The 27,954-nt window shown below is 40.7% G+C and overlaps 1 protein-coding gene across 2 annotated transcripts; it reads left to right on the top strand.

Moving 5' to 3' along the window:
* The first annotated feature begins 11,641 nt into the window (after positions 1-11,641).
* On the top strand, positions 11,642-24,618 carry ABRACL (ABRA C-terminal like). 2 transcript variants are annotated; one of them, XM_023553641.2, is made up of 3 exons: positions 11,642-11,663; positions 17,651-17,717; positions 24,029-24,618. In XM_023553641.2, the coding sequence occupies exons 2-3, from the start codon at positions 17,657-17,659 to the stop codon at positions 24,211-24,213; spliced, it is 246 nt and encodes an 81-aa protein (XP_023409409.1). In that variant the 5' UTR covers positions 11,642-11,663; positions 17,651-17,656; the 3' UTR covers positions 24,214-24,618. The 2 variants fall into 2 exon arrangements, with proteins under 2 accessions (XP_023409409.1, XP_003404025.1); XM_003403977.4 differs by lacking the exon at positions 11,642-11,663 and adding an exon at positions 11,738-11,986.
* The last annotated feature ends 3,336 nt before the right edge of the window (positions 24,619-27,954 follow it).

The raw sequence follows: 27,954 nt of genomic DNA on the forward strand, positions 1-27,954 counted from the left end.
TTTTTCCATCACCCTTAAGATCGGTATCCCCTAAGTGTTAACACAGAAGGTTTTTTTTTTAACATGATACAAACAAGTTGGAAAAAAAAGGAAGGAGTTCTCCTATGGAGCCCAGGTCTATTCTGACACACTTGGGGTCGTCAAGATAGGAATCAACTCCATGGCAACTGGTACTGGAAGGAAGGATGGCCTGGAACGGGACATCTCATATTCTAACTTAATGCAGGTTCTGTAAGTCTGAGACTCTGAACTTCAAACAAGCTCTCTCCCTCAGAGATTCTAATACAAGAATGTTGAGGTGCGCTCAGGAATCAAAGAACCACCGTACAGGGGCGAGAGAAGGAAAATGAGAAGTCTTACATTTAGAGCTCTGAGTACGTGCTTTGTTTAGAGCTTGAGGTCAGGCGAAGGGGCCAATGAAGAAATTAGAGAAGGAACAAATTGTGATGGAAGGCACATGGAAGTACCTCTAAGTTCCATCCACTCCTCCATATCAGAAAGGGTCTAAGCTTGTGTGCTGTTCTGCCCCTTTCCAGCCTTTCATACACGAGAGGGTGCTGTGGTTGTCCTGTTTCTCTCCTACAGCCAATTAATTAAAAGAAGATGAGGCCGCATGACTCTAGTCTCTTCCAGAGTCTCCTCTGAAGGTCAGAGTTTTCAGCAGCCTGGAAGTATTCACTGAAATCAGAAAGACTTAGATATACCTAATGGGAGTCTAAACCATGATTTCCTGCCTGGGCCCTGGCTTCCAGCTCTAATTTCTCACCTCAATCCTGAGTCCTGAGTCCTGGACCCAACGGATCTGCTTCTTTTCTTGTATCTGGTTGGGAGCATAATGATGGGTTGCAGTGGAAACCAGTTTTGTTCTGTAATGCCTATCCAGTGCTTTCTTCGTGCTAGGCATACAGCCTCGTACCTTCTTCTCTCCCAGGCCTGAAACCTCCCACCAAAATTCCAACAGCTGCACTTGCTTTGTGCTCAGCCTTAGACTATCACTCCCTTTCCCAAAGGCTGCCTGTGACCTTATTTCCTGCACTCCTCTGCCTCCCACTTGCTCCCTCTCACTTATTCCCAGGGGTCAGTCTCTTCTAGATCTCTCAGCCTGGATTTCAAGCTGGGGTGCACCTGAGATACCTACTCTCCGTAGCTGAGGATGATTGTGACTGGAGGGGATTGGTAGCAATGTCAAGGGTTACAGAGAGGTGAAGGACAATGAAAACTGGGAACGGGTCATTGTGTTTGACAACAGGGAGTCATTAGTGACCTCAGACTAGAGACAGCAGCTTTAGTACAATGGTGAAGGCAAAAGCCAGATTACAAGTAGAGAAATAAATGGTGGCTGGTGAGGGATAGAAGCAGCAAAATTAAAGTACTCTTTAAAGCCATTTGTCAAGAAAAAGGGAAAACAGAAGCTCAAGCAAGCAGCAGGATTGAGGGAAGGATTTGTGAGTAAATGCAGGATTTATCAGGTTTGTAGAAAGAGGAAAATGGTCCAACAGAGACATGAGAGAAAATAAACTTTGTGTTGCTACTTCCAGAGCTATTTGCATTTGGGGGAGGGATTTTTCAGCCTGCAGACAGGTTTCATTTTGCTTGGACTGTATTTTAAAAGGATTTCAATGAGGTGCTTCATTTCCTTTTTTTTTTTTTTAACTTTTTTTTTATTAACTTTTATTAAGCTTCAAGTGAACGTTTACAAATCCAATCAGTCTGTCACATATAAGTTTACATACATCTCACTCCCTACTCCCACTTGCTCTCCCCCTCTTGAGTCAGCCCTTTCAGTCTCTCCTTTCGTGACAATTTTGCCAGTCATTTCCTTTTTAAGTGGAAAGTTTCATTAAAAAATTTTATTAAAGTTCACACATGACAACTGCATGTGTGTCAGAGTAGAACTGTGCTCCATGGGGTTTTTAATGGCTGATTTTTTGGAAGTAGATAGCCAGGCCTTTCTTTTGAGGTGCCTTTGTGTGGACTTGAAACTCCAACCTTTCAGTTAGCAGTTGAACTTGATAATCGTTTGCACCACCTAGGAAGGGCTTTTTTTTTTTTTTTTTTTAAATTACATTATAAAAACCTTCAGTGTCACTGCTTCTCTTGAAAATGTTAAGATCTAGCAACACTGGGTGAACATTTCTACATGCAACTTAGCAGCAGCTACCCTCTTCCAATAAAGTGGTCAACCATGCTTATTTCACTCGTTTATATTATTTGCTTGTCTCTACAGGCATTTGGTAGAGTCTCTGGGTGGTGCAGTTAACACATCCAGCTGCTAACTGAAACATTAGAGATTTGAGTCTACCCAGAGGCACCTCAGAAGAAAGGCCTGGCTATCCACCTCTGAAAAAACAGCTATTGAAAACCCTATGAAGCACAGTTCTACTCTGACACACATGGGGTCGCTATGAGTTGGAATCAACTTGATAGCAACTGGTTTGTGTTACAAGCACTTGGGTTTGCAAGTTCTGTTTTGAAGCAATTAGAATTCCAAGCATAAATCACAGTCATGGAGGACATATCTGGGGGAAAAGAGATCCTCCTGAGTACTCCTCAAATCTTGCAATGTAGCTGGGCACTACCTCACCTAGGTACAAGATTTTCATCCTGGGAACATGCCTTTACCAGGGACACCATGAGTCGGGGAGCCTCAATAGAGGCCTGAACAGGCCCTTTATAGTCTGTGGGGTCGAATGAAAAAGACATCAGTGAGCTATACTAGTTGAAAAGCAGCAAAAGTCCTTTCTAACCTTTGGAGCAACTACTGCCATGAGCTTTTCCTGCTGCTGTGTTCACAGGCTCATCTAGGTCAATGGTTCTCAACCTCAGCTGAATGTTGGAATTATCTGGGGGCCTTTAAAACATAGATGTCTCAGAGATTCTGACTTAATTGGTTTGGGGGGGCCTGGGCACTGCTCTTCAAAGCTTGACAGGTGATTCTACTTGACTGGCTACCACTGTCATGCTTTGTGGCATTAACTCCTTCCACTCCAGCCTTATAGAACCCCTAGATAACACCTTTGACTTTTGGATCAGCAATCATACCTCTTGGTGCCTACCTTGACACCTGGCTCCACTGTGATCACTGCAACCACTTGTCTGGCAGCTCTTTGTGCATAGCATTTAACCCGTCATGACTGAGCTCCAAGATCTTGAAATCTTAACTCTCAGCTGGCAACACTGATCATTTGGCCAAGGCTCAATAAAGGGTAATGTAGCTTCTCTCTTACTGGAGCTGCAACAAAGACTCAGGCAACAGTGGAAGAATTGAAAACCAAATGAGACAAAGCTGCAAAAGAGAAGGGTGAAATGTGGGTAGAGTGACCAGTTGTCCTATATTTACTGTGCTAGTCCCAGATATTACCTTCTTGATTAATCATGTTGGGGTAGTAATTTAAGGTCCCTGGGTGGCACAAGTGGTTTGTGATTGAATGCTAACCTAAAGGTTGGTGGTTCAAACCCACCCAGTAGCACTGCAGGAGAAATGCCTGGCAATCTGCTTCAATAAAGATCACCGCCAAGAAAACCCTATGAAGCAGCTCTACTCTCTAACATAATGGGGTTATCATGAGTTGGAATTTATTCAGTACCGATGGATTTGGGGTAATAATTAAGATTTCATATCAGAAAAGTAAGAGGCTGAGAAGAGAAGTAATTTGTAAGGTTTTGGGATGGTGGGTTGGAAGCAAGGCAAGAATTCTCAAAACTAAACAATGATTATCTTATTAAGGTTCTTAGTACTTCTCCAGATATTGTTGCTTTTCTTTATCATCTATAGCCGCTTGTCCAATAGAACTTTCTATGATGATGGAAACAATCTGTACTATCCAATCCGGTAGTCATTAGCTACCTGTGGAATTGAACACTTCAAATGTGGCTAGCGAGACTGAAGATCTGAATTTTTAATGTTATTTCATTTCAACTAATTTAAATTAACCATCCATATGTGTCTTATAGCTACTGTTTTGGACAAGACAGATGTATAGGGTTGTTCATGTCTGTGATAGACATAATCTGGGATGACTCCTCTCCCAGGCCTCCTTCATGGAGAAACTTGGTCATTTACTGCTTTTGGAAGGAGAAGCAGCCCTGTGTACTGAACATAACAGATTGGACTGGGGCTAATAATCAACTGAAACTCAGTCAACTAGATTCCCTCTTCCAAGCGTCTGGAATTGAGACACTGAAAAACTGCCAACTGCTTGGTGATGGTGAGCTGAAAAAATAGAGGTGGCACCAGAGATAGTGGCATAGAAATCCAAAGTCATCTGCAAACTGAGGTTACAGGTTGTTGTTGTTTTTAGGTGCCACTGGGTTGGTTCAGACTCATAGCAACTCTATGTACATCAGTACAAAACACTGCCTGGTCCTGCGCCATCCTCACAATCAATGGTACTTTTGAGGCCATTGTTGCAGCCACTGTGTCAAACCACCATATTGAGGGTCTTCTTCTTTTTTGCTGACCTTCTATCTTATCATGTTTGATGTCCTTCTCCAGGGACTGGTCCCTCCTGATAACATGTTCAAAGTACAGGAGACAATGTCTTGCTATCCTCTCTTCTAAGGCGCGTACTCTCTGTGCTTCTTCCAAGGCAGATTTTTTTGTTTTTCTGGCAGTCCATGGTATATTCGACATTCTTCACCAAACTATCATTTAAAGGCATTGATCCTTCTTTCATCTTTCTTATTCATTGTCCAGCTTTCACGTGCATATGAAGGGACTGAAAATATCATGGTTTGGTCAGGTGCACCTTAGTACGTAAAGTGACCTCTGCTTTCTACCATTTTAAAGAGGTCTTGTGCAGCAGATTTGCCCAATGCAATGTGTCTTTTGATTTCGTGACTGCTGATTCCATGGGTATTAACTGCAGATCCAAGTAAAATGAAATTCTTGACAACTTCAATCTTTTCTCTGTTTATCTTGATGTTGCTTATTGGTTCAGTTGTGAGAATTTTTGTTTTCTTTATGTTGAGGTATAATCCATATTGAAGGCTCTAGTCTTTGATCTTTGTCAGTAAATGCTTCAAGTCCTCCTCACTTTCAGCAAGCAAGATTTTATTATCTGCATAACTCAGGTTGTTAATGAGACTTTGTCCAATCCTGACGCTGAGTTCTTCTTCATATAGTCCAGCTTCCTGGATTATTTGCTCAGCATACAGGTTATTATGGATAACGTTATGAAGAATGAGAATTCCAGAACACTTAATTGTGGTCATGAGAAGCCTGTACATAGATTAAGAGGCAGTTGTTTGAATGGTATAAGGGGATACTGCATGGTTTAAAGTCAGGAAAGGTGTGTGTCAGGGTTGTATCCTTTCACCATACTTATTCAGTCTATATGCTGGGCAAATAATCTGAGAATCTGGACTATAAGAAAGAAGAACTTGGCATCAAGATTTGAGGAAGACTCATTAACAACCTGTGTTATGAGTCTTGCTTGCCAAAAGTGAAGAGGACTTAAAGTACTTACTGATGAAGATCAAAGACCACAGCCTTCGGTATAGATTACACTTCAACATAAAGAAAACAAAAACCCTCACGACTGGACCAATGAGGAACATCATGATAAATGGAGAAAAGATTGAAGTTGTCAAGGATTTCATTTTACTTGGATCCACAATCAACAGCCATGGAAGCAACATTCAGGAAATCAAAAGACACATTGCATTGGGCAAATCTGCTGCACACGACCTCTTTAAAGTGTTAAAGAGCAAAGATGTTACCTTGAAGACGAAGGTGAGCCTGACCCAAGCCCTGATGTTTTCAATCGCCTCATCTGCATGCGAAAGCTGGATGATGAATAAGGAAGACTGAAGAAGAATTGATGCCTTTGAATTGTGGTGTCGGCAAAGAATAATGAAAATACCATGGACTGCCAAAAGAATGAACAAATCTGTCCTGGAAGAAGTACAGCCAGAATGCTCCTTAGAAGCCAGGATGGCGAGACTATGTCTTGCATACTTTGGGCATGTTGTCAGGAAGGATCAGCTCCTGGAGAAGGACATCATGCTTGGCAGAGTACAGGGTCAGCGGAAAAGAAGAAGACACTCCATGTGATGGATTGACACAGTAGCTGCAACAATGGTCTCAAGCATAACAATGATTGTGAGGATGGTACAGGACCAAGTAGTGTTTCATTCTGTTGTGCACAGGGTCGCAATAAGTTGAGCCTGACTCAACGGCACCTAACAACAATGCATGGATGAGAATCTCTTTTGTATCCTTTCAAAAAGTAAATTACTAAAGCTAATTTAATATGCTTTATTTCTTGTAATCAAAGAGCTTTTTTGCAGACATTCCTGATTTCAAGGTTAAAAAGGAGAAAAAAAAAATAAAGATATGGAGGTAGGAAGTAAAAGGGTAAAAACAAAACAAAACAAAACAAAAGGTGGGAGGGGAAGATAAGGGACATATTTTAATGTAAATTCTAGAAACAATGGGGATATACATTGTCTCATAAGCCAGCTTGGAAAAGTCCTTTTGTTCAGTTGACAAAGAACATTTCTCCTTCACTTGGGAAGTTGTACTCTTTGAGAAGGAGATCTATGAGGCCTAAAACATAATGGATTTGATAAATATTTGTTGAATGAATGAATAAATCAGTGTATGAATAGAGCAGCAATGTGGAAATAAAACATCTTCCTAGAGCAGTCAGATTAATCCTTTTGTTCAACAATTTTTTTCAGCCAAATCATCTTATTTCCTGATTTATGTTTAGCTTTTAATTATTAATTATCTGTTAGTCATGCCTTTACATTGTTTCTTCTTTTTAATTAAAAAAATTGACGTGTAAGTCACATACTATAAAATTTACCACATTGAAGCGTGGCTTTCAGTGGTTTTTAGTGTATTCACAACACTGTGCAACCATTACCACTACCTAATCCAGAATATTTTCCATCATCACAAAAAGGAACCCCATACCTGTTGATTGTCACTTCCCATTCCCCATTCTTCCCAGCCTCTGACAATCACAAATACACCTTCCATCTCTAAGGATTTGCCTACTCTGGACATTTCATATAATTGGATTCATACAGTACGTGACTTTTTGCTGAATTCTTTCACTTTCACATAATGTTTTCCAAGTTCATCCAAGTTGTAGCATGTATCAGAACTTAAGTTTTTTAAGACAGAATAATATTCCATCATATAGATTTACCCATTGTTTATCCATACTACATGTTTATCCATTCATCCATTAATGGATATTGGAGTTGTTTCCACTTTTTGGCTATTATGAATAATCTTGCTATGAACATTCATGTACATTTTTTATGTGACTATATGTTTTCAATACTCTTGGGTTTTCAGTGTATAAGCTTCCCACTTCTTTAAATTTATCTTTATGTATTTTATTCTTTTTAGTATTACTGTAAATGGCACTAGTTTCTTACTTTCATCCTTGGACTGTTCATTCTAGTGTGTAGAGGTAAAACTGATTTTTGTATATATAGCTTCTGCATGGTTCTCTTAGAACACTTGCTCTTGAAACCTAGCAGCAATGCTATGAGGAAGTCCAAGCTACCCCATACCGTGAGACTACATGAGGAGACTTCATATAGGTGTGTTCCATTAATATCATCACCATAATTATTAACATTAACATGGACATAAGATGATGATAATCTTATGATGGGAATGACAGGTCCAAAGGAAAACCCTCTTTTTAAAGAATAAGATAAAAATTAGAAAAAGCTGGCTACAGGGGGTTATTACATTTCCTAATGTTGAACCAATCTTACATTCCTGGAATAACCGCTGCTTAGTTATAACCTTTTAGTCTTTATTTTTTTTTAAATGTTTCATTAAAAAAGAATACACTCACAGAATGAATATATATACTCCATGAATTCTCAAAAATAAAACACCTGTGTAACCAATACATAGATTAAGAAACAGGACCTCTTCGGTACCTCATAAAGCCCCCCTCTCAGTCAGGGCTCCCACCATCCAGCAAGGATAATCACTATCCTTTTTCTGCATCATCAGTTCGTTTTGCCTGCTTTTAAACATTATGCAAAAGTAGTCAGACTCAGTTCACTCAACACTGTATGAGATTCATCCATATTGTTGCAAGTAGTTGTCATTTATTTTCCTCGGTGGTTAATATGATATTTTGTGACTGTCCCAACAATTTGTTAATTTATCCATTCTACTGTTACTGGGCATTTGAGTAGTTCTAGTATTAAAAACAGAAAGATTTGACAATTGAAGAGATCAACTCTTTATTAAGAGAGAAAGAGAGAGACGGCTGCATCAGGTAGTCAGTTTGAGAGAAATTGCTGCGGCTAATGTGAAGCGGTTTTTTGCTTATATGCCATTTATGATTTTGTGATAAAATAAAGTCCAGTTGGTTTTTTGAAGGTTATACAGTAGTGCAGAAGAACAAGTCTCGTTGGAGACGCAAAATTTTAGAGATATAGGTCTTGAGAAAAAGTAAGTTTTAGATTAAACATCTACCATCTGTTGCTTCCAAGTGAGCAAAGTCCTTGGGCAAACAAGAAGGGGCATTCCTGAGAGATTAATGAAGTTGTTTTACAGCAGCGTGTTTCATAATAAGACACCCAGCAGTCTTGGAGCATTGTCCAGGCTTCCGGGGAGTTGTTTAATTTTAACACTAGTTGACAGACATTATGAACAGTGCTGCTGTGAATATTCAGTCATTTGGTAAATACGCGTACTCTTTCTCTTGGGTATGTATCCAGGACAGAATTATTGTCCTAGAGATCCATTGCAAAGATTTTCCCTATTTATTAGAACAAAGGCAATTGTATTTTGAAAGGAATAATTCAACTTTCCATAAGTCTTTACAGGGTTATTATTTTTCTCATTCCAGGAACATGTAACTTAAGTAAAATTATTAGCATCTATTCTCTGTCTAGAGCCTCGTTGTTCAATATAGTAGCCACTAGCCATACAAAGCTATTGAGCACTTGAAATGTGATGTAAGTCTAAAATATACACCAGACTTTGGAGGCAGTACAAAATAAAGAATGTAAAAAAATCTCATCAGTAACTTTTAAAATATTCATTGTATCTTGAAATGATAGTATTTAGAATATACTGGGTTAAATAAAATATATTATTAAAATTAACTTCACACCTTTTTTCTTTTTTTAATATAGCTACTGGAAGGTTTAAATTATATATGTGCCTCACAATTACATTTCTATTCGACCATGCTGGCTTATACTGTACAATTAAATAGATAAAGATTGTTTTAGTCACTGAACAATCTATACAGAAATTGTCAAATGGGAACCCAATTTGCTGCATAAACTTTCACCAAAAACACAATAAAATATTATTAAAAAAAAAGATCGTTTTATTAGTTTGTATGTAAATTACTCTAAATTCTTTTGACAAAGATCATGCCATACCCTACTCTGTGCAGTACTGGCACATTGCTTCTGGTACACCCTTGATATTTTTAATAAATACTTCCTGTTTAATAAACTTTATTTTTTGCTTTTTGGGTTAAAGTTTCACGTTGCTTAGCTACCTGTTGGCAATCTTCCTAAGAGAAAAAGAAAAGACGACAAAAGCCTATATGGAAACTGAAGGAGTGTGGATTGGGTCTGAAACATATTAATTGCAAAAATTTAAAGTGTTTCTTTTATCAGAAACAACTTTCTTGAATTGCAATTTCTTATTCAGTAACGTGAAGTTTTTATTACGCGTAGTGCAACATAGTGTATAAACAAAGCATTTTTATAGAGTAAATTCATTTTCATATTAATAATGGTTTTTACATGTTCAGGTAAAATAATTTTTTGTTTTTTTTTTGGCTATTTGGCAGAGGACTGTGAAACACTAATTATTTTGTCATAACAGAACTGGCACAGAGATTGATTATTTATTTCATTGGATATTTTCTGCCTAAAGAATTTGATCACTGTCACAAACCAGGTCCTGCCTGGGGAATTGCTAAATCTGATATTTTTCTCAAATTATAATATTTCATTATGTAGACTTTGAAAGATATAATGTATAACTTCTCAGCTTTCTTTCAATGAGAAAAATAGACCTCAGAAGATACCGGAGTCACCTTCAGCTTCATCTGACATGGTAGTTACCAGAGGAACTTAGAAGAATCAGAGCATTGTTGAAGACTAATCTTTTGGTTGTAAGGAACAGAAACTTAATCAAAGCCACGCCCAAGAGGTAGGTGTTCACTGTAAAAGGGTAAGGAGAATGCAGGTTTAGAAGTGGATGGACCCAGAGCAGCCTAGGGACCTAGCTACTCACATCCCCTTTGAGAGCACACCTTTATTGCTCTTCTTCCGTCACTGAGTCTCAGCTTCTCTTGGACTCTTCTACCGCTTCTGCTCCTACCCACAGTCTACCTCATCCTCATGGTTTCTGCTTACTCAAATGTCTGGCTTACTGGAGGCCCATTTTGTTCTCTTTTGTCTCTCCTTCTCAGCTTCAGTCTTTCTACCAGATGGCTCCTCCTCTATATTCTCCACTTCAATTTCCAAGCAAGAATCTGACTGGCTCACCTAATTATCAGAGTCCCTGTTTGTGCCAGGTCACTTCATAGGATGATGGCCAGTTTATGGACTTGATGCTCTTGGATCACATGATCACTCTTAATCCAATCAGTTATGGAAGAGGGAACCACTTTGTAGTGATTTTTGGAACTCCTGCTCTAGGAATGGAGTCCCTGGGTGATACAATTAAGCTGAAAGGCTGGCAGTTTGAATCCACCAAGAGTCACCTCAGAAGAAAGGCCTGGTGATCTGCTTCCTAAAGGCCACCACAGTCATGAAAACCCTTTGGAGCACAATTCTACTCCGAAGCATATGGAGTCACCATGAGTCAGAACCTACCAGGTGTTTTTTTTTTTTTTTTTTGGAGGGGGGAATCATTGGAGTCACTTCTATCAGCAGGGCCCTAGGTTTCCTTTCCAAAGGGGCTTGTATGACAAGCACATCACACTCTCCCCCCCCCACACACACTCACACACACGGATTAAAGCAACCGTGAATAAAATAAAGAAACTATGAATAAATTGACTTACGCAGTTAAGTGTAGGGAATAGTGAATAAAGAAGGGAAGAAACCTGTGCTTACTCAAAGCCAAACCCTTAGCGGTGGTGTCAATTCCGACTCATAGCGATCCTATAGGACAGAGAACTGCCCCATAGGGTTTCCAAGGAGCCGGTGGTGGTTTGGAACTGTCAACTCTTTGGTTAGCAGCCAAACACCTAACCACTACACCAACCCAAAACCAAACCAAACCCATTACCGTCAAGTCGATTCCGACTCATAGCGACCCCATAAGACAGAGTAGAACTGCCCCACAGAGGTTCTAAGGATAGCCTGGTTAGCACCTGTAGGTCTTAACCACTACACAGAGCTCCCTATATTCACCCATGATAATTTTTTGTCCCAGTAAATTTTCTTTGCAGTAGAATAAATTGGTTTTCAAGAATGCGTTTTGTTTTGCAAATCAGACCATGCTGACGTCATTAGACTGAATTTTCAGGAGGCCCTGCTCCTGACACACAGAATCAACGTCATGATATTCTTAGGAGACCTCAGCATTCAGCACTTCGTGGGTCCTTTGGTTTTCATCTTTAGAGAGAGGACTTGGCAGGAAATCAACGCCCAGGAACAGATGCGGGGGTACAGGATCTTTGGCTCTGAGTAGCGCGAAGGTAAGGTGGCTGAAGCTCTGGGTCGGTTTTCCTAGAAGCCGCGGGCGCCCGGCCACCTGCCTGGGGCCTGGCCACTCCTCGGGCGTCTCCTCCCCTAAGTTTCCTTCTCATAGGCTTGTCCCTGACAGTGTGGGCGGCCCCTTTCCTGAGCGCTTAAACTCTTACTTTTTTTTCCCCACCCTCCTCCTCCTCCACACCAGCCTTTCTCTTTGCCTCAGTCACTTCCTTGCTCAGCCTCTTCCTCCCCAGTGCATTGAAGAAGATAACCGGGTCGGAAGGACTCGGCACCAGTTTTTCAACCGAAAAGAAGCCGAGGCGGTGAGGTGAGTGAGTCCCCTGGGCAGATATGACAGGTATGAAGGATGGACGGGATTATCCGGTTGAAACCACGAAGCCGGGGGAATGGTGGAGTGCGGGTGGAGTGCCAGGACCTGCAGGTGGGCAAAGGGCCATCAAGGTTACCACTGGCATTGGGCTGAGGCAGAGCAGGATAGGGACCCGATGGGCGCGCGCCCCCCGCACCCCCACCACTCCAGCAGACTTCCGCACTCCGCTCACGTGACATTTTATCGGCCGGGGGCGGCTGGGGAGGTGAGCAGCGATTTTACGGTTTTTACCGCCGTACAAAAAAAAAAAAATTATTATTATTATTTTTTTTTACAAACTGTCTGCTTTGCGCTTGGCGGTGTCTCGGGGAGCCAGTTCTGCGGCGCTGGGTAGTGGAGGCTGGGACTGAGGGGACAAGCCGCCCGAGGAATTTGGTGGCCCCAAGGCAGGGGACTCTGGAGCGCCGGAGGTGGGTGCGGCTCTGTGCGCTCCTGGCGGGGGACTGGAGGGAACACTAGGGGCTCGGGCCGTTTTCGTCGCCTGGTTTGGGCGCTCGCTTTCGCTGCGCGCCGGTGCGCTCCGGCCGCGGGGCAGCGCGGGTGGCCGGACGCCGGCGCGCGTGTAGAGGAGACAAAGGCTTCCGGGACGCGTCCCTTCCTGGGGAGGCCGCCCGTAGCCCGCCTGGCAGCCTCGGAACAACCGGAATCCGGAGCTCCCCAGCTCTGCACCGGTGCGGTGGTGACCGTGGGGTGGCCTGCCAGGGAAGGATCTTGGGACCCCTTCCGGGCGGTATCCAAACTTGAGGCAAGGATGCCCTAATATGGAGTGTGTGAGCGCCAGCGAGGAGGCAGGAAGGAACCCAGTCATCCTTTGACCAGCTGCTAGTCAATGATCGCAAAGGAGGGCAGGAAGAAGTGCCCAGCCCCAGTATGCGAAGTGGGCCCCTGATTTCCACAGATCTCCGCTCCAAGGAAGTTTTATTTCTTTGAACATTAGAAATACTCCATATATTGCCTCCAAACTTAGAGAAAATAAATAAATAACACAGCTATAAGAGGGTCCTTAAAAATACTCGAGCATATTGATGGTGGAGCGCTCAGCATATGCCCCAATCCTCTGTTACTCCGCTTTCTTTGTGACTCACACGCACAATGCCTGATTAGGGGCGGGCTAGCGTCTGTTCTCCCTTTCTCTTGATCGTCTTCCCTTCAGCGGTATTTTTCTTCTGGTCTAGCTGCCTTCCATTGATACGCTCTTCCTTCCGCACTTGCCCTTCTTTGGCCTCTCCTCATTGTTTTTGATCTTCTCACTCGCTCCAGCCCCAGGCTTCTGTCCTTTCTTCTTATAAAATGTCATGGGCGTTTCAAGGAATATGTAACAGTTAGTACCCCCCCACTTTGTCCCTTTCCACCCTAAATAATAAAATAAGTAAATAAACCTGCTTATTTTATGTATGCTAGCAATGGTTTCTAAACCTGACTGTTAACTTTCATACGTGTAGGGACCTGGGCAGGGAGCCTTTCTTTGTGTTTTGTCCTAGTAAGTACTCAGCATGTAATATTTCATAGAAACACAGCTCGCTATTATATTTAGAGCAGTTTCCATAAGGACCAGTGAAACAGAAAAAGAAAAAAACCAGAATGATGTGATAGAATGTCATTTAATTGTGAGGAGTTAAGTTAACCCCTCTTTGCCTCAGTGTCATCATCCATAAAATGGGTATAAATAATAAATGCTTTGCAAGTTTTTAAGAATTCAATGAATTAACATAGATAAGGAACTGATGTGTAATTAGTTAAAAGAAAGGCTGGCTGCTTTCCCTTCTTAAAATTGGGTAAACATATAGCTGCCTAAAAAAAACCCACATATTCACACTGCAGAATAGTGGGATTTCCTCTTTGAGTCTCATTATATTAAGTCTGAAGTGTGCTGCTGATGCTGAGTGGGAGGAGTGGAGAACAGTGTTAAAAAGGTACATTTGCATGGTGGAAGGAAAGCAGAGAATCTGAGAATTGGACCAGCTGCTGTCGAGTTGATTCCACCTCAAGGTGACCCTATGTCTGTCACAGTAGAACTGTGCTCCACAGAGTTTTCAATAGCTGATTTTTTGGAAGTAGATAGCCAGGCCTTTCTTCCAAAGTACCTCTGGGTAGACTTGAACCCCCAACCTTTCAGTTAGCATCTGAGCAAATTGAACTGTTTTCACCACTCCCTGAGAATTGGAGGGGACCTTGATTCCTTTGAACATTTCGTTCTACCTTCCATGCAGTGCAGGCTTATTTGCTCAGCAACCCTCATAGATGCGCACTGCTTCTGCATATTAATGCCTTCAGTAACATGGTGCAAACTTTATTCATTGTTAGATAGTTTTGATAGAGAAATTTTTCTCATGGCTCCTAAATCTGCCCTCCCATTACATTTATCCATCCATCCTACCCAATAGAGCAGAATGAAACAAGACTATTCACATAAGAACATAGAAGGAGCTTTAGTTCTTTGATAATAGCAGCAGATCTTTTCTAGGCCATCTTTATGGGTCAAGATTTTTTAGAGTGCAAAAGACAGAAGCTCAATCAAACCAACCAAAGCAAAAACAGAAGCCATATTGCTTCATGTAACTGGCAAGTCCAAGATCATCTATGGGCTCAAGCAATGCTCTATGGCTGGACTTTTCTTGGTGTTAGGTTTCTTCCTGGCAGGTTTTTTCTACATGGTGACCATTTACACCATAGGCCGGAAACTTCTCTTAGAACCCTTTGGAAAGGGAGTCATTTTACTAATACTTCCAGAAAAATCCCAGGGCTGACCCTTATTGTTCTAGATGGGACCACCAACCTTATGCCCCAAAGTGGTCACTGGTTATGACTATTCCTAGAGCCCAGAGTGAGGATCTACCCAAGCTACAAAGACTTAAAGTAGGAAGGAAAGGCTCTATCCAAATAGAAACTTGATTGCTGGTGCCAGAATATGGAATGGGTTCTGCGCAAGCAAAAACAACAGCTGTCCACCACACTGACATTAGCAAGTTTTTTCTACCATTTTTCTCGTGACATAGCCTTCAGGCCTTCAGCATAGTGGCTGCATCCCCTGGGTATGTTTATCTTTTTAATTTCTCACTTAAACCATGTCTTGAATTGAATATAATGTTATAGATATGTCTTGACCAACACAAAGTTCCGAATATTTGGACACAATAGAGGGAGCTCGGCTGCTAACTGATAGGTTGGCGGTTCGAACCCACCAGTTGCTCAGTGGGAGAAAGATGTGGCAGTCTTCTTCCATAAAGATTTATAGCTTTGGAAACCCTATGGGGCAATTCTACTCTGTCCTGTAGGGTTGCTATGAGGACCGACTTGATGTCAGTGAGGTTTTTTTTTTTTTTTTTTTTTGTCATAAAAGAAGTTTTATGTAAATGCATTTAAGAGTTCGCATTTTATTGCAATACAAGCTTCTTTAATTATAATGTTCACACAAATAATGTAGCAGATGGTAGTGGTTGCGGTCCCAATCAATATCATTTAAGCAGGTGGTACGTAGTCATAGATGTCACTCTTGTTTTTAGAAGCTATTGAGAATTAGTTACAGCCTGCCTGGATCAAGTTGTTTCTTCCAAATCATCACCCCCAAATAAACCATACACGCAATCCCACTTTTTTAGTTTCTTATTCGGTTTGGAAAACTTATAATTTGAAAACAGACTGAATAGATGCATATTCTGCCCGTTTGCTTCTACTTTCTGACCCTCGTGTGGTTGCCGCATTGTAAATTACTGCCTTCTTATGGAAACTCTCTTCCTTAACTTCTTGGACCCCACATGGCCGGGGTTCTCATCTTCCATTTCTACCTGTTCTTTCACCATTTCTTGCTGGTATTTCTCCCCTCTGCCCTTATGTGGGTGTTTGCCAATCCTCTTTACCTATTTTTTTTTTTTTTGTCTTTGAGTGCTGTTCCTCTGAAAGCTACTCTCCGTTCCCCACCTAAGTTAGTAGCTCTCTGGTGCCAGCTCCCACACCTGTACCTCCTTCACCTCTGATGCATTTACTCGTTCCGTCAGTTCATGGAACTGGTATTTATTGAACCTCCACTACTGGTGTCAGATGTGATGCTGGGTTCCAGTGGTACAGCTGCGAGCTGGATTCCTGCAGAGAGGAGTTTGTGGTAATTCTAGTAAAGTGAAGTGAAGACGGGCCCACAGTGCTGTGGGAACACATAGCAGGGGAACTCTCCTGCACTAGCGGCTCTGGGAAGGCTTCCTGGAGGAAGTTAGATCTAAGCTGGCACTGGATGTGTGGGGTTAGCCCCAAGAAAGAAGACTAGGGACATGATGGGCTGAGAACACAGCATATGTGAAGGCTGGAGGTGAGAGTGAGGGGTATCTGATAAATAAAGGGAAGCCCCGCATGGCATTGGCTGAAACCTGAAGTCAAGGGGTGTAGAGTGGAGGGGGCTGGAACAGTGGGCAGAGCCCAGCCTGTGGAGGACTTAGTAAGCCCCGGTAAGTCTCACAGCTCCTGTTACATTCCGGACTTCTCCTTATCTGAAGATGAACCAACTGTCTCCGGTACAAGCTCTCCATTGCAGTCAGGCTGCACTGGGCAGTGCCCAGAGGACAGGATCCCCTCCACGTGACCCAGAAGTCATCATTGCATTGACCTGACAGTATTAAAGTTACCTCTATGTTGACCTGCCTTCCGTTTTGGCTATAGGCTCCAGAGGGTAGATACATCTGTGTCAATTAATCTTTGTATCCCCTCCTCCTAGCAGAATGCCTGCCTCAAGTGTGCCACATCTTCTCTCTTTGCCTTCATGCTTTTGCTTATGTCTCCCCCTTGTACCACTGAGTGCTTGTCACATTGCTGTTTATTCCAGTCCTTTCTCGGGCCTCTGGACGGTGAGCAACCTGAGGGCAGATACTATGCTACTCATCTTTGTATTTTTGGTGCCTAGCAGAGCACCTTGAAAAGGATTTGATTGGAGTTAATAATGGGTACAAGGAGAATCCACCACCCATCTGTCAGTTTGTTGTACTGTGTTGGCTTGCATATTGCTATGATGCTGGAAGCTATGGCACTGGTGTTTCAAATATCAACAAGGTTATCCGTGGTGAACAGGTTTCAGCAGAACCTCCAGACTAAGACAGACTAGAAAGAAAGGCCTGGGGATCTACTTCTGAAAATTAGCCAATGAAAACCCTTTATATAGATCACAACAGAATATTGTTTGATATGGTGCTGAAAGATGAAGCCCCATTGATTGGAAGACATTCAAAATACACGTCGGCTGCAACAATGGAGTCCAACATACAATGATTGGGAAGATGGCGCAGGACTGGGCAATATTTTGTTCTGTTGTACATGGATGGTGTGGGCATGAGTCAGAGCTGACTCAATGGCAATTGACAATATGGGGAATGGTGACATTCTCCCCATCGGACAGCGGAGAAGAATAATGGGGTCAGCAGAAAGGTAGTTTTAAAGATAATGAGAAAATGGAGATGCTTTGGTGCCACGTATATTACAAACATAATTTTAGGCAAAGGGACGTGGTATATTGATAGTAACAGATGCTACATGAAAAAGAAAAGACCCTTGGATTTGGCAAGATGTGTTTAATGCAATGAAGAAAGGGTAGTAATGCAAACACACTTTTTTCTCTCTCAGGCAGCAATGAATGTGGATCATGAAGTTAACCTCTTAGTGGAGGAAATTCATCGCTTGGGTTCAAAAAGTAAGTACTCTAACCTGTAACTTTTGTTTCTTTGTGGTTTTACGTCAGAGCAACAGGACCGGCATTTTGGTGGAAGCCTGTAAATGGGTTACCCAGGGCTTCAGGACAGCTGTGCCCTCAGTGAGCGTGTTATTCCCTGAAGTGGCACCTGAAGACGCAGCTACTGGGGCATTGATTCGGATGCAAAGAAGGGTTGAGATATTCCATTCCAATGGGTGAAAAATTACCAAACTTCTTTAATCTGGCTGTATTGAATTCTGGTAATTGAATCATGTTCAAATTTTTATGTGTCACACTATCGAGATTCATTTTCTCTGCTTAAACCATCTTCCATTTTACAAACTTTCAAGTGACTAGGGACTTAGATTGAAATTATACTGAATTATCCTTATTTTTTCTAAATTCTTGAGTTTTGTATGATCAGGTATTTATATACATGTAACTAAAATAAATCATCCTATTTTTTATAGGTAGGCTTTTTTTTAAGTCTTCTTTTTAATCAGCAGCTAATAGGTAAATACCGTGAAGGTAGTGACATGTAACGTTGGTAGTACTAGTATTCCAAAAAAAAAAAAAAAAAACCCAAACCCATTGCCATTAAGTTGATTCCAATGCATAGTGACCCTATAGGACAGAGTGGAACTGCCCCATGGAGTTTCCAAGGAGCGCCTGGTGGATTCAAACTACCAACCCTTTGGTTGGCAGCCGTAGCACTTAACCACTACGCCACCAGGGTTTCCAAACCATCCTATAGGTAGACTTTTTATTTTTTTTTTAAATCTTCTTTTTCCTCAGCAACAAATAGGTAGATACTGTGAAGGTAGTGACATGTAACATTGGTAGTATTAGTATTAAAAAAAAAAAAAACCATTGCCATTGGGTTGATTCCAATGCATAGCGACCCTATAGGACAGGATAGAACTGCCCTATAGGGTTTCCAAGGCTGTAATTTTTATAAGCATCATTACTTACTTAGCACATTTTCTCATACAGAGCAGCTGGTGGGTTCAAACCGCTGACTTTCAGTTAGCAGCCAAGTGGTTCAACGACTGTGCCGCTAGGGCTCCTTAGTATTAGTATTAGCAGTATACTAATTGATAGTATCAGTGCCCTTTTCCTAAGTTGTAATGAAAGTCACTATTATATCTGTCACTTTAAGCATTTGGTACATCTCAGACAAGATACACGAGAGTAAGTACCTCAAGAGAATTGTTTTGTAATTACAGCTTGATTCTTCTTACTTATAGCTCTGTCTGCTTATGAATTGCAAATCCTTTGAAAATCCCGTTAAGCCATTATTGTATTTTTCTGCAAATAACCCACGTGGTCTAGGTTTGTTTGCCAGCTGCTCCCTCAAGTATTTTTGTAAGCATGCTATGAAAAAGATTGGCATAGCATGCTTACAAAAATACCAAGGGGTGGGGCACAGTTGGAAAAAAAAAAAACCTGCAATACACAGCGTATTTGTGTAAAAGTACATAAAGTAGTGTTCAATGTCTCCTGTATTGCTTTTCCATTGCTGCTGAAGCAAATTATCACAAACTTAATGATGTGAAACGACAAAAATTGATTATTTCAACAGGTCTCTAGATCAGGAGTGTGACACAGGTCTCACTGGTATAGGACCAGAGTGTTGGCAGGGTACATTCCTTTCTGGAGGCTCTAGGGGACAATCCCTTTCCTTGTCTTTTCCAGCTTCTAGAGGTTGTCCACATTCCTCGGCTCAGGGTCCACTTTCTCCATCTTCAAAGTCAACAAAGCACGTCGATCCTCACGCTTCATCATTCTGACCTCCTTTTCTGCCCCACCTTTTCCATTTTCTAGGACCCTTCTGATTACCCACCCAGATAATTCAAGATAATGTCCTCATCTAAGGACTTTAATCACACCTGCAAAGTCACTTTTGCCACATACGGTAACCTATTCACAAGTTCCAGGGATTAGGACATGGATAACTTTGGGGGCCATTATTCTTCTACCACATTGCCTTTTTGGTCTTCTCTAGTCACTTTGGAAACCCTGGTGGCATAGTGGTTAAAAGCTACAGCTGTTGACCAAAAGGTCAGCAGTTTGAATCCACCAGGCCCTCCTTGGAAACTCTATGGGGCAGTTCTACTCTGTCCTGTAGGGTCGCTATCAGTTGGAATTGACTCAATGGCAATTGGTTTTTTTAGTCACTTTATTTGTCCTTTAAACCTGAGCCATCACTACTAAAATATACCAAGAGAAGATAAAGTAGACATACAAGTGTTGGTGTGAACTCAATAACTGAGTTTAATTATATAGTCAGTTCATAAGTATTTGTTGAGCATCTAAATATGCAGAGCAACTATAAGTCCGAGTGGTATATATTCCTCTTCCTCAAGGATATTCCTGTGTATTTGAGAAAAATAGTTGAAAACTCATGGGGCAGTTATCAGAAAAAATGATATGCTCAATTGTGAAGTGCTGACATTCAATTGACTGTAAAACCAAACCCATTGCCGTCGAGTCAATTCTGACTCATAGTGACCCTATAGGACAGAGTAGAGCTGCCCCATAGGGTTTCCAAGGCTGTAATCTTTATGGAAGCAGGTTGCCACGTCTTTCTCCCGCAGAGTGGCTGGTAGGAACTGCCCACTTTTCAGGTAGCAGCTGAGTGTTTAACCATTGCACTACCAGGTCTCTTTCAATTCATTATGTTGGCCTCCTTCAATTCACTATGTTGTTGAGTCGATTCTGACTCATAGCAACCCCATGTACAATGGAACGAAACACTGCCTGGTCCTGCGCCATGCCCACAATTCTTGTTATGCTTGAGCCCATTGTTGCAGTCACTGTGTCAATCCATCTTGTTAAGGGTCTTCTTCTCTTTCACTGACCCTGTACTTTACCAAGCATAATGTCCTTCTCCAGGGACTGATCTCTCCTGATAACATATCCAAAGTATGTAAGACGTAATCTCGCCATCCTTACTTCTAAGCAGCATACTGGTTGTACTTCTTCCAAGACAGATTTGTTTGTTCTTTTGGCCATCCACGGTATATTCAATATTCTTCACCAACACCCCAATTCAAAGATGTAAATTCTTCTTCGATCTTCCTTATTCATTGTCCAGCTTTTACATGCATATGATGCAATTGAAAACACCATGGCATGGGTCCGGTGCACCTTAGTCTTCAAGGTGACATCTTTGCTTTTCAACGCTTTAAAGAAGTCTTTTGCAGCAGATTTGCCCAATGCAATGTGTCTTTTGATTTCATGACTGCTGCTTCCATGGGTGTTGATTGTGGATCCAAGTAAAATGAAATCCTTGACAACCTGAATCTTTTCTGCTTATTGGTCCAGTTGTGAGGATTTTTGTTTTCTTTATGTTGAGGTGCAATCCATACTGATCAGTTCACTACAGTCCCAGAGGAATATATTATTGATAGCTGCAGTATTGAGGGGCATTTAATTAAGCCTTGAATCTCAGATAGGACTTTGCAGTGTAGGGCAGGTCAGTTTGAGAGGAAATCCTTGAGCCAAATTTGGGATGGGCATGAGTCTGATGTTTGTGGACAGCATTGAGAAGACAATGGAGAATGTAATTTATTAGTCCCCAGATCAAACAGATGTACAGTTCTTTCCTAACCCCATTTTTCTCCCACCCAATTCATCATGCCCACTTGATGGAAATTTGGTGAGTCTTATTTTCAATTGTGATGTCACTACTTATGTTCCTCCAGCCATACTTCCAATTTCTCCTAAGTTCTGTGAGGCCCTGGTACTCTTAGGAGTACTATTGTTTAGATTGTTAAAGGATTTGGAGAATTTTTTTTTAAATTCAAAAGATCTGCAGAATTTTCTTCTCCTTTAGATCTTTATATCAGCCTAGTGTGTATTGGTCAGACTCAATTGCTTTTAAAATCCTACCCTCTATACCCTGTGCAGCCACCATGTCTATCTGTGGAGGCTTGCGTGTTGCTATGATGCTGAACATGTTTCAGCAGAGCTTCCAGGCTAAGATGGACTAGGAAGAAAGGCCTGGCCATCTGCTTCTGATAATCTGCCAATGAAAACTCTAAAGATCACAATGGTCCAGTTTGCAACTGACCATGGGAATGGTGCAGGACTGGGCAGTGTTTCATTCCTTTGTGCATGAGGTTACCATGAGTGGGGCTGACTTGATGGCAACTGGCAACAATACCCCTAGAACAATGTCATTATTCTATAGGAAAAACTGAACCTGTACTTTAAAATTAGTAGCTTTACAAACTAAAAGGCTATAAAATAATGATAACTTCAACAAGCATGAAAATAGTTTCAGCTTTGCAGCTTCAACTGGCCCCCTTGTCTCACCTGCCCCTGTTAATGGATAACTCAGTGAGTTGGAAAGCATATATGGAGCTATGTTATCTTCTGACATGTTGTAGTGATTATTGCTGTTGTGTCTGGAATAATTTTTACTAATCTACCTATGATTTATGAACTCAAGTTAGAAATTGATTGGTTTTATCTTTTATGTTTGTTTTGTTTTGTTAAAATCAATTTCCTTCAAATCTCTCATTTTTCATTCAGTGAAAAAGATTAAGCGGAGAAAGATTATTTAGAGATTTAAATTCCTTCACTCAACAAAGATTTCTGGAATGCTCTCTTTGTCCTCAGTGCTGGAGATGCGGAAATAAACAAATTTCTGTCTCACTCCTTGAGCACGTCTTGGGTAGCTGGAAAACACAAACAAATTGGGAACATACATTGGGAAGTGGTTAAGAACGTGTGCTCTGGAGTCAGATTCTATAGGAATGAATCCCCAGCTCCTCAACATACCTGCTATGTGACCCTGGGCACATTCGTAAACTTTTCTATGCCTTGGTTTCCTTATTTGTAATAATAATAATAGCCTATTTTGATGACTTAAAGCCACTGGTTTTCACACTTTAAATTCCCTGAAATAAAGATGCATCTTACAATACATGGTGTGCTATAAATAGGCAGCTTAATTGGAATATAAAGTGTTGGTGCTTCCTGCAATCAATTGTGTCTCATCCGTGATGAAATAAGGATTAAGTGAGTTTAATGAGTGTAAAATGCATTGAACAGTTCTGAGAAAGTAGCATGTGCTCAATACATGTTAGCTATTAATTATTATAATTGATGATGAGTGCTTTGATAGATTGTATAGTCAATTTTATAAGAAGAGCTATTATCTCAACCAGAGGGATCATGGAGCGCATCTCAGAGAAGGTGACGTTTGAGTCCATTCATGGAGCGACTTGACGGCAGTGGGTTTGGTTTGGTTTAGGGAGAAAAAGAATTTAGCTAGGGAAAGGGGCTTGGGATGCTGGGCAGATGGTTCAACATGGGCAAAATTACCAAGGTAGCATCTCTTATGTCGCTTTGGACAACAGGAAGCAGCTCCTTATGACTGGATCAAAAGGTGCGTGGAGCAGTATGGTGGGACACCAGACAAGAGCGCAAGGCATGGGTGCAAAGGCCAGAGCAAGAAAAGCTTTATCTATGAGGCCAAGGACTTCATTTAACTTTGAAGTGATAGGGAGCCATAGAAAGATTAAAATAGAAGAGTTATCAATCAGGTTTGTGTCTTACAAAGTTTATTCTATACCAGTGTGGTGGGTATGTTGGGGGGTGTCTTACACTGGGAAAAACCAGTAAAGAAGCAAAACCAGTAAAGCGTATAAATGTATATATAGAGAGCTTTATATCAAGGAAATGGCTCACGTGGCTGTAGAGGCTGGAGTGTCCTAAGTCCCTGAGTCAGGCTGGAGGCTTCTGACTCACCTCGGTGCAGGAGCTGGTGAACCCAAGATGGGCAGGTCAGACAGCAGGGCTCTTGGTCACAGGCTGTGAAGACCAACTAATCCTAAAATCATCAGGCAAGACGGCAGGTAAACTGCTAGCTCAAGTCCCAAGAACTGGAGGTCAGAAGAACAAGAGCCAGCTGCAGGATCCAGAACGAGCAAAAGTCCACGAGACTTGCCAGAAAGTCTGCCTATATTGAATGCAGGCCACAGCTGCAAAGAAACTCCTTTGGCTACATTAAACTTTTGACTGGTAATTATAAATTGTATTCTTGGTGAGCCCATAAAAAAAAACCAAACCAAACCCAGTGCCGTTGAGTCAATTCCAACGCATAGGGACCCTATAGGACAGAGTAGAACTGCCCCATAGAGTTTCCAAGGAGTGCCTGGCAGATTCGAAATGCCGACCTTTTGGTTAGCAGCCATAGCATGAGCCCATAGTAGATGTTTATTAAAGATTTTGCGAATCTTTTGTACATGGGGACAAGAAACAGACTTTGCATTTGCTAATATTGTATTTTCTTAAATTAGATGCTGATGGAAAGTTAAGTGTGAAATTTGGCGTTCTTTTCCGAGACGACAAATGTGCCAACCTCTTTGAAGCACTAGTGGGAACGCTCAAAGCTGCAAAACGAAGGAAGATTGTTACATACCCAGGAGAGTTACTTTTGCAAGGTGTTCATGATGATGTTGATATTGTATTGCTGCAAGATTAATGTGGTTTGCATATCTTTGTGTATTGCTATTTTTTGTTTCTGGTAAACTGGATTATTAAGTCAAAGAGCAAACATGTAAGCATACTTAATGTATTTTTGTAGAACTTTATAAACAAAAGGAGACTCATATTTTGGAAGTCTGCTCTTTTGATATCTGGAAAGAAAATTTATGTATTACACTGTAAAATAAGCAAAACCTATTATTTTTCTCCGGAGTCTGGTTAGAAAACGTAGGCAATGAGGCTTTTTTTTTTTTTTTTGGTGGGGGAGGGTTGGGGAAGTGTTTGATTCATAAATCATTCTTGGACAACTTTATAGATATTTGCCATTCTGTGAAAGTAGAAAACAAACTCCACAAGGAATATTATAATGTATATGTAATAAAGCCATGTAACTATCTTAAAATTGCCTTATTTTGTCATTTAAGCATTTATGTGCCTCTTAGAATAGGTTTTGGCATCAAGATTAGATTACTGCAGTAAAAGTTATCTTAATTTGAATAAAAATTCTTGTAAACTACAGGATTAAAAAACAACAGAGATGGATAGAATTATGGTTAGATCCTAAGAAATATTTATTTTGATGCCTATTATGTGCTTACCCCTGAGTTAGGGGACATGTTAAAAAAAATATAACCTAAAAACTTCATTTTCTTATTTTAAATTTTATTGTTGTAAGATACATATAACAGGAAATTTGCCTTTGTAACCATTTTTAAGTGTACAATTTAGTGACATCAATTATATTCACCATCTTGTGCACCTATCACCACTATCTATAGGTAAGAGTTTTTTAAATCACCCCAAGCAGAAACTCAATACACCTTAAGGAATAAATCCCCTTCCTCGATGCCCCTAGTTCCTGATAACCACTTTTGTTTCTATGCATTTGCCTATACTATTTCATATACTTGGGGTCATACAGTATTTGCCCTTTTGTGTCTTGACTTACTTTACTTAGCATGTTTTCAAGGCTCATCCATGTGGTAGCATGTATCAGAACTTCATTTCTCTTTATGACTGAATAATATATACTATTTTTTGTTTATCCATTCATCTGTTGATGAACACTTGGATTATTTCCACCTTTTAACTATTGTGAATAATGCTGCAGTGAACTTTGGTATGCAAGTATATATTTGAGTCTCCGCTTTCAATTTATTTGAGTATACACCTAGGAGTAGAATTGCTGGGTCATTCTGCAGCCACAATAGCTCTCTTTTGGTTACTATTTGCATGGAATATTTTTTCCATCCTTTCACTTTCAGACTGTTTGTATCTAAAGTAGGTTTCTTGTAGACAACATATAGTTGGATCATGATGTCTTATTCATTCTCCCTTTTGATTGGAGAGTTTAATTCATTTACATTTAAAGTAATTGCTGATAAGGAAGGACTGCTGCTGTTTTGCTATTTGTTTTCTGTGTGTCATACCTTTTGTCCCTCATTTCCTCCAATACTGCCTATTTTTTTTGTTTAGTTGATTTTTTTGGTAGTGTACCATTTTGATTCTCTTCTTGTTTCCTTTTGCGTATATATTTTAGATATATTCTTTGTGGCTACCATGAGGATTATATTTAATATCCTAAATTAATAACAACTAGTTTAAATTGATACCAACTTAACTCCAATAACATACGAAAACTCTACTCCTATACCACTCCTTTTCTCCCTATATGTTGTTGTTGTCACAAATTACATCTTCATACATTGTGTGCTCAATAACATACATTTATAATTACTTTTAATGCTTTTGGCTTTTAAGTCATGTAGGTCATAGCAAGTAGAGTTACAATACAAAAATACGTAAAACTGGCTTTTGTATTTACACATTGAATTACTTTTACTGTAGATCTTTTTTTCTTTATATGGCTTTGAGTTACTGTTCAGTGTCCTTTTATTTCAGCCTTTAACATTTCTTGTAGGGCAGATCTTGTGGTAACAAGCTCTCTCAGCTTTTGTTTATCTGGAATGTCTTAATTTCACTCAGTTTTGAAGAATCATTTTTTGCCAGTTATAGAATTCTTGATTGACAGTTCTTTTCTTTCAGCACTTTAAATATATCATCCCTCTGCATTCTGGTTTCCATGGTTTCTGAGGAGAACTTGGCACTTAATCTTATTGAGGATCCTTTTAATGTGATGATTTGCTTTTCTTTTGCTTCTTTCAAGATTATTTCTTAGTCTTTGGTTTTCTGTAGTTTGATTATAATGTGTCTTATTGTCAAGGATCTTTTTGGGTTTATCCTTCTTGGAGTTTGTTGAGCTTCTTGGATGTATAAATTCATGGCTTTCATCAAATTTGGGAAATTTTCAACCAGTATTTCATCAAATATTCTTTCTGCCCCTTTCTATCTTCTCTGGGACTCCATAATGTGTACGTTGGTCTGCTCGATAGAATCCTACAAGTCCCTTAGGCTCCGTTCACTCTTCTTCATTCTTTTTCTTTTTGCTCCTTTGACTTGATAATTTTAACTGTCCTGTCTTCAAGTTTGCTGAGTCTTTCTTCTGCCAGCTCAAATCTGCTATTGAATTCCTCCAGTTATTTTTCATTTCAGTTCTGAAATGTTGCCGTTGCGTCAATTCTAACTCATATCGACCCTATAGTCCATTTATCTGGGCTTCCATGGGGATGGTTTCCGTCACTTTATTTTGTTCCTTTGAATAAACCATTCTTTCCTGTTTCTTTATATGCCTTGAAATTTTTTTTGTTGAGACTGAACATTAGAATATTATGTGGTGACGGTAAACGAGATTCTTTCCCTTTCCTAGAGTTTGCTGTGTTTTGTTTGTTTTAATTGTTGAAGGCTATTGTTATTCATTTGTTTAGTGACTTCCCCTAATTATTTTTGCAAAGACTGCTGTCCTGAACACTGGACATTTAAGTCTCTGTTTCTTAGTTTGTGCTGACAGAGATTTCCTTGAATGCTAGGTGAAAAACAAACAAAACCACCCTCTCCCAGTTTTTGCAGATTGATTTTGTGCTGGCACCCTCCTTCAACACTCAGTGGCATTAAGCCTAGAGGTCAGCCCCAGGTGAAAGCATAGGGTCTTCCCAGGTGATTTATGAGCATACATTTTGCCCTGGTTTCCTCAATTCCCCTGTATACACAGTGCTTTTGAAAGCCTTAATTTCTGACATAAACTCTCTCCCTGACCTCTTCCGGTCTTTAGGGACCTATTGTATGCCTAAATCGTGCCCTTCAGCCCCAGCAGTTACAGTCTTCAGGCATTCCCTGCTGTTCCCTAGCCCTGTGTGAGCTCTGAGACAGGCAAAACTGAAATGAGTGGCTTGCTTCCCTTCTTCAGGCAGCCCCCAGACAGGTTAGAACAGATACACTCAATAGTTTGCTAGTAAAGTCTGCTCTGTACCCTCTAGAACCAGAGACCAGGCTTCCTTTCTGGGAGTGCAGGTTGGTGCCACTTTAAGATGGCCATGCTGGGCCAGGGACGGGGTGGGATGCAGAAAACCAAAAGTTTTCTTACCACTTACAGATCACCTTTCTCTTGATTCCTTGATTCATCATTTGCTTGGTCACTGCAATTCTATGACTGGTTTCCAGAATTCTAACAAAGTTGGTTCTGCCAGTTTCTCCTTGTTTTTTATTTTTTGGATGCGTTTGTAGGGGATGAGCATGCATCTGCTCATGCTGCCACCTTCTTCTGAACTCGACTAACCTATAGTTGAATTAGTTAGACCCACCTGGAAAAACACAAGATTGTCTATTATTTTGTGTTGCCATG

The sequence above is a fragment of the Loxodonta africana genome, chromosome 1 (assembly GCF_030014295.1).
Source record: "Loxodonta africana isolate mLoxAfr1 chromosome 1, mLoxAfr1.hap2, whole genome shotgun sequence".
Classification (NCBI taxonomy): Eukaryota; Metazoa; Chordata; class Mammalia; order Proboscidea; family Elephantidae; genus Loxodonta; species Loxodonta africana.

Excerpts from the sequence above, each read along its gene's own strand:
- ABRACL (XM_023553641.2), top strand. The coding sequence starts at position 17,657 with ATGAATGTGGATCATGAAGTTAACCTCTTAGTGGAGGAAATTCATCGC. Across the intron at positions 17,718-24,028 it reads TCATCGCTTGGGTTCAAAAA|ATGCTGATGGAAAGTTAAGT; the intron begins GTAAGTACTCTA and ends TTCTTAAATTAG.